The sequence below is a fragment of the Mesitornis unicolor genome, unplaced genomic scaffold (genome assembly GCF_000695765.1).
Source record: "Mesitornis unicolor isolate BGI_N332 unplaced genomic scaffold, ASM69576v1 scaffold9490, whole genome shotgun sequence".
NCBI classification, from domain to species: domain Eukaryota; kingdom Metazoa; phylum Chordata; class Aves; order Mesitornithiformes; family Mesitornithidae; genus Mesitornis; species Mesitornis unicolor.
In genome coordinates, this window is record NW_010156217.1 from 65,845 (window position 1) to 73,354 (window position 7,510).

General features: G+C 38.1%; 1 protein-coding gene across 1 annotated transcript in view; it reads left to right on the top strand.

Annotated features, from left to right (window-relative positions):
- Positions 1 to 5,579, top strand: part of PLD5 (phospholipase D family, member 5) — a gene marked incomplete at its 5' end in the record, with an annotated part of 60,139 nt that extends 54,560 nt beyond the window's left edge. Inside the window, 3 exons of the mRNA XM_010183008.1 lie at positions 138 to 303; positions 3,471 to 3,585; positions 5,344 to 5,579. Of these exons, the coding sequence (XP_010181310.1) occupies positions 138 to 303; positions 3,471 to 3,585; positions 5,344 to 5,579 (517 nt within the window). The remainder of the gene's footprint in view (positions 1 to 137; positions 304 to 3,470; positions 3,586 to 5,343) is intronic.
- Between the last annotated feature and the right edge of the window lie 1,931 nt (positions 5,580 to 7,510).

Sequence of the window (7,510 nt, forward strand, 5' to 3'; positions counted from 1 at the left end):
TTAAGTGACAATGGCATTCCTTCAACAGACAGAAAATGAAATTCATGTGTTTAATTTTCTATACTGTCTAGATTTGGCTGCATTGAAATCCCACATTTGTTTAAGCTCTCTGAATATACTGTATTCTGTCTCCACAGGTACTGGCCATATTTAGATGGGAAGATAAGAGAAGCGTTAGTTTTACGAAGTATTAAAGTACGACTTCTCATAAGTTTCTCAAGAGACACAGATCCCCTTACTTTTAACTTTGTTTCATCTCTGAAAGCTATTTGCACTGAAGTTCCAAGCTGTAGTTTGAAAGTTGTAAGTATAATTCCTATTACTTTCAAATCTAAGATATTTCCCACCCTCCAAAATAAATCAGGAAAACTTCACAACTGAGAAAATTTTTCTGCCACTATAAAAGACTTTAAATTTCATTAAATAACATAGGAAATAATATAGTGAACTCTTAATCTGCTAAATTATTTTGACTTCTTAAACTCATAATCCATTAAATCATTCTGGCTTTTAAAAATCAACAGTTGTAAAAAACAAGTCCTATTTGTGTTATACACACTAAGTGGTATTTATGTATATCTAGAAATTGGGATTTTCGTTACAACACACACTGTTATTACAAGTTTCCTGGGTAAGAAGCAGCATAAAATGTGTGTTTTAAGTCAAAAAGCCCATACATAGCTGACACTGCTGAAGCCACTCCAATTCTGAGTAACTTCTAGCTTGTTCCATATTTAGCGTCTATGTATGTATTCAAAATTATTTTTATGTGGCATCTAATGCTTCACATACTCATACCCATTTCTATCCATTTACAGCAGGCAAAATCTTCAGTACAGAATTTATTTTCTCAAGAACTAAATGCTAAAAATAAAAAAGTTATTTCTAGATATCTGTTCTAGCCAGGATCAAAGTGAAGCAGAACTATGTGTGTGGGGGGGGTAGAGGAATAGACTAGCAAGGTGAAAAACTAAACTTAAACCTTCTGAATTGCTTTTCCCTTTTGGTTCTGCTTTGCATATGAGAAAACATGAAGTCAAACTTCACTCTACAGAAAATCATAGAATCATAGCATGTATTGGGTTGGAATGGTCCTTTAATGATCATCTAATCCAACCCAAAGTACTGTAATGCAGACATGTATCCTGTGTGTTTATATATAAGAACACTGAAATTTTAAGAGAACTTTAAGTGACAAGATTGAAATCACACTTACAACTGCTAAGCTGTCCAAATGTCTCAATATTGTCCTGACAGAAATGTCACTGCCACCCCCCCTTCTGTTCTCTCAGGGATAATACTCCAGTCCTAAGCACATTCAGTTGCATTTTTTTCATTTAGCTTTTGATCCCCGTGATTGTTTTCTTTTTTAACATGCCTATGGCAAGACCAGTTTGGGTAAGAAGTTCCCAGTGAGGGCCCGGCTTGCAGCAGGGGACGCTGTCTTGACACAGTCTTCGTGAATGATTTCTCTGTTTGATGGGAAGCTCTTCCTGACTTCCCCTGGGCTGTGCCCAGGCTAACATTGGTTTTGCCACTGCCTAACTGCAATATGTAGTCAGAAGCTGTTCCGCCTTGCAGTGTCCTGAGCAAAACGAGCTGCCAGCTGCTGTATGTGGGATTTTTGCTCAGGCGCGCAGTTGCAGTCTTGATGTTGTCTAAGAACTCACCCCTGATACCTCGTAAACTTTCCTTTACAGCTGCTAAGATGGTTTGTTCTGATCTTTTAAAAAGTGTAATGCTGTAATTGTTTTGAAGTTAAAAATCTGTAATTAGAGGTATGATTGCTCCATGCAGCTTAGTTAGATATGAATATACAATATAAATCTCATTTAAAGCACAATACTACAGTTTTAAAATTCAAAATCCTATCGTTAGAATTTTGCTAGTATTTGAACTCATGACAAAACAGCTGTGGAAAATAACAATGTGCAGGCAAGCAAGCATGCGGTGACATACAAAATTCAGAGACTGTTTAAGGAAACAACTTTGTGATTGTTATTGATCATAAAACTGCACCGCAGAACCATGCAGTATTTGGGCACATTTGATTCTGACAGGTCGACAGCAGAGGAACAGCAGCCTCGGGCCTGCTCTGCCTTTCGTCTGCAACCAAACCATTTTAATGGGGTTTGCCAATACTCACGGCAGAAAAGCCTGCTCAGAACTTGAGAGTTGTCCACGGAAAACCAAACTCTAGTGATCAAGACTTGATGATTAAGAAGGGACTTTTTTTTTTTAAAAGAGTATTTCTATGCAGTTTGGAAGCAACCAGCGGCGTGAGCCCTAAAGCTGGCACTCCTGGTCATCCATAACAACACATTTTGCAATAGTCGAGCATATCACTGCAAACCAGCTTGAAACCTATCTACGCCATCAGCTGGGTCAAGAATGCTTTCCAGAACACAACTGCCTGAGTGCTATGCATACACCCTTGTTTGAGTGAATCCAACTGGTGATGTAGTGTACCACAGAGATCCTGACATTTCCGTAATGAATTTAGTATTCTACAGTTGGGTTTCAAAGTAGTAAGACTATTCTGAAAGACATCGCATAACCTAAAAGGATTCGTTCAAGGTTTGTATCAAAACCAGCACCGGTTCACGAGGTGAATTTTGCATTGCAGAAAACAGACTCCCAAGAATGATCAAGGAGTTTTGGGCTGGGTAGTTTGTTGTTGTTTTTTAATCCTATTATTCAATGTCTTAATTGGGTGCAATGTGCAGCCAGTTACTCTCATGAATTGTTTGTTCTGAGGATCTTCACCATCACCTGAATCAGCTTCCCATCATGCAGTCAATATTTATTTTCTCCTTCATCAAGTTACTCTACTTCTGGTTTTGGAATCTGCGTCTAGCTATTAGTTTCCTCGATGAAACAAACAATACGTAAGATTTGTACTGGAAATCTCATTTTTCTCTGGCACCCATGCAGACAGAGAGTGCATATAGCTCAAAAACAAACTGACTGACTGACTGACTAACTCAGACTTCACCCTGTAGGGTAAATCCAATTTAATCCTGGTAAGTTTCTGGCATTGGCAAGTTTCCTGTTGGCAACTATGCAGTGTGTGACGTAAAAGTATTAATTCCACTGTTAGTGTGCCTGCCAATGCAGATACTGAAGCAGACCTCAGCCCCCAGAGGAAATGAGCTAAAGGGAAGTTTCTGGCCCTTCCCAACCCTATCACAAAGCTGGGGCTTTCATTTGTTTCACAGCCCGGCACTGCGTTCAGTATGTGGTAGCCACGTACTCCGAATGCGAGTACCGTAGCGAGTATCACAAACTATGAGAACTTAGTAAGAAACACAGTGTGCAGTGTTTTATTAAAATTAATGCTTGGCTATAAAAACTCAAGCTGTTCTGTAGCACTAACTCATTTTCAATAAAAAGCAGAGCACAGACTGTAGTTTTTCTGTCCATTACAGAGTGGTTCTCATTAACCTGCGCTCTGTTCTGTTTTATCGCAGAAATTCTTTGACCTTGAGGAAGAGAGCGCGTGCTTTCTTAAAGAACAGAAGAACACTTCCCTTCCCAAGTTAAACCGTAACAAATACGTGGTGACTGATGGAGCTGCATACATTGGTAAGTAACCACAAAAAAGCTTTTTGCCCCTATGAATCAGTTTCTCAAAAGCAACATCCTGCTTTCAGTATTTAAAAACAGACTGAAAATCTAATGCAACACACTTTATAATGTAGGAATAAACTGGATTATTAACAGTTTCTTGTTTCTGCAATCCAATGAAGATGGACTGTTCTCCAGTTCCCATCATTATTAAAGCAATCCTGGTAAATACTGTACAAATGCCTTTCATCCTCATCTTCTTATTCCATTTACTGTTAGTGACATTTCAGACACCCTCCTAACACTACGTATGTATCTAATCGGTGTTTTGGGTTAAAGGTGTATTTAAGTCAAGTCGCTGTATGACACCTAGCAAAAGTTCATTATCAGTCAAATGCTCACTGAATGCAGGCTAAAAACGACCTTTTAAAAAAAAAATCTACTTGAGCCGTGCATGAGCAGGATCAGAAATCTGCTACTGAATTAAAATGTAACTTATGAGCTTTTATAAAGTCAAGAGCTAAAACGTTCATTCTGAGATGCTGCGGCTTGATGCTGTAGTCACTTCCTCACCCCAACTTAATGCAAAGGGATGAAAGGCAGCGCTGGCAGGGGCAGGCACAGGGAGGGCGGGCAAAGGCTGCGATCCAGTGCAGCTTATTCCTCTCGCATCTCCCAGATGTTCTGAGCGCCCCCCCAAATATATTTTTACTCCATTTTAAATTCCTTCCAATAGCCCAGATTCAATTTCAGTAACCTACAACTTGTCTATGCAGCACGCATTCTTAGCTGAGTTGGTTTTTTTCTTTCCCATCACCTTTACATCCTTAGATATAAATGAAAAGGAAAAAATAATCAAAGCTGTGTGCAAGTAGTACCAATGCATGTTAAGGACCTGATATATCTTACTTGAAAGCACAGGAAGAAATGTCCCTTACGATGAGGCTTCAATTGACCATCCTTGACAACTTTAGAATTCTTAACATTTCCTGCTAATGCTGAAGTAGCTGAAATGACACTGAAAGGGTAAAAATCTCTCAGATAACTTCATGTTTTATGTATGTTTAGGTATTGTTTTAAAAGATGACCTCTAGTAACAGCATATTTTTTTTCCAAAATACTGCCTGTGTTGTAAATGTAAACTTAATAGTTGCAGTTCTAGTGAAATAAAAAGAAATAACTGATGCACTTGGTTTACCTGTTCTCCATTAATCCAGTTGCCCTCTTTGCCTTGCCATCACCAGGATTTGAAGTGCTCACTCATTACCTCAGATTTCAACAGAGGTGGCAGTAACTGGCATAAACCAGTACAGCCCGTTTCTCTTTCCTGAAATAGTATGTGCCAGTGGGTAACCTGCAATGGATCTACTGGTTTGGCTCAGCATTACGGAGAAACCGCTCTCCATCACGCCTACTTTAAATTGTTTATATGGCAAAAAAAAAATGTGTTCATTCTTGGCGCTACAAAGGCCAATGAGGAAAGTAAATGGAGTGATAATACAATATATGCAAAAGGAAGAGCGAGTTAGTTTTGGAGAAATGAAAGGACCTGTTTTCACTGTTGGACTTCCAGAAACAATCTGTGCTGCACGCTGGTAAGTAATGGAGGTTTCTTCCTTTCCTACTAGCATAGAAAACTTACTTCTGTGTCTAGGTAGGCACTAGGGGAAATGATACTGTATCATGCTGGATTGCCTTTAGGGAGATCGCTTTTGGCGTGGTTTGGTTTTATTTTTATGTTAGAAACTCATTGTATATTCCTGCCTTCACTTGTAGGTAATTTTGATTGGGTAGGAAATGCTTTTACGCAGAACGCCGGAGCGGGCCTTGTTATCAACCAAGCGGATGCGGGGAACAGCACAAGCATCATTAAACAACTCAAGGCTGTTTTTGAAAGGGACTGGTATTCACATTATGCCAAAAGTTTACAACCAACAAAAATCCCAAACTGCTTTAATCATAAACTTAATAAAGCACCATCGAATAAGACTGCCATGAGCAATGTGAATTAGAAAGACTGTTTTAGTGTCTAGTGTGGCAATGAAGAATTACATTGGGGTGTAGCCCTCTTTCATATTTACAGACAAAAGACTTAAAGCAAAAAAAAAAGTTTGGTTGGGGGGGATGTTTTTAGGAAAAAGCACACTTATATAAAAACTGTCTAAACTATATTCTCTATATTGAATTATTGAAGACTTTCAAATTTGTTACTTCTGACACTGAATGTCATTCTGCTTCCATGTAAATGTTCATGTTCCGCATTTGAATTTAAAAGCATGTGTCAATTTTTCTGCTTCAGTTTTAGGACTTTCCCCCAATTGCCATCCTGGCTAGAACGAGCCTTGAGACAAAAGCAAGACTCAAGCTATGAAATGGTGTTCCAAGATCAGTCATTACTGACATACAGGTAGATGGTAGGTTTACCGTCTTAGAAAACGTAAAGGAAAAAGCAAACTTTAACCCACATAAATAATTCCCTTTAAATAAATACCCAGTCATGCAAACACTTCCTAGTTTGGAGCATTTAGTTTGAGTATCACTCTTCCATGTCTTCTAATGAGCCTTAAAGTACACTAGGGTTACATGACTGGTCATTCATTCATCTCCTGAAAGTATGAGTAGGTTCTGAGGGACTGGGGTTGGCCTCATCAAACTTGTCATAATCCCTAAAGCCTCTCAGATAAATGGATTTTTTTAATCAAAGTAATGTGGATTCCTTTCAACACAATAGTTATTTCCAATTATTTGTGTTTCATCTAACACTGAAAGTCTCTGAATTCATAGCAAAGACCTAGGACTGGTTTTATTTTTTTTTTGTAATCTCAAAAAAATTTTTTCCCCACGTTAAATATTTATGAAGTTCAAGTCAGCAGTTGAGTGATGACTCATTACCAAACCAGTGCATATATAAAAATCAAATACTGCTTTTTAGGAAGGTCAAGGATTATGCAAAATCATGCAATAATTGCTGTTAAACTGCTGTAGTAATTCTGTTTGATTGTACACCTGGAAGTTTTTTTCTTTCCTAACTTAAGAAAAAAACTGTGAAATGGCATTTTTTGTTAAATTATCATCCACAGAGGTGAGTGCATCAGCATAAACAGAAATATGATGCCTTAATTTAGGCCACAGTTTCAGTTGGTGTTAAGAGTGTGCCTCTACAAACACAACTCACTTGCACCAAGCAGAAACTGCGCTGTAAACGTGTCAATTTGCTCTTAAAAAAACCCCAACACATAGGAATGTTTGACGATTTTTTTTCCTCCAGTCATAGCTGTAATAGCTTAGTTTGGTGACAAAAATGTTTTACTACTCTCCCTCTACTTCTGTTGCAGAAATACAGCCATGACAGCAAACATGTTAAACATTCACACAAGGCAGGCGTTTCTCACCTGGCTGTATGGCAGGAAGGCACATTTCAAAAGCAGTGGGCAAAAAGAGAAGGAAAACCAACCATGTCCCAGTGGACTATTTTAACATTAAAAACAAGTTTAGAAACCCACCTTGACTTTCAAAACCACAGGTTTCATTTACAAGGTTAAACACAAGTTCAGATTTATTTTAAAGTAAGCACAGTTTAGAAAATTCTAATAAGGTAACATAGGCACAACTTCAAATTGCCAGCTAAACACACACACAGAACTGGTTATGACTGCAAAAGGCACACTTTTGACCAAGAACGTTTGTTTCTCTGCAACTGCCAAATTACAGCATTTTACTGAAAATAATGACACAACAACAAAGTTTTAAAGTCGTCAACCATTACAGAAGAGATTCTGCACAGCTCTAATGCTAAATAACATTTTTTAATATTCAGATAAACACATGCCATTTATTAGCCTGCCCCCCCACACACAGAAAAGGATATATTCTAACATTCATATAAGACAAGTATCTAAAAAGAAAAAAGTTTCCTGAGTTGCTATGAAGGAAAGATCTTTGT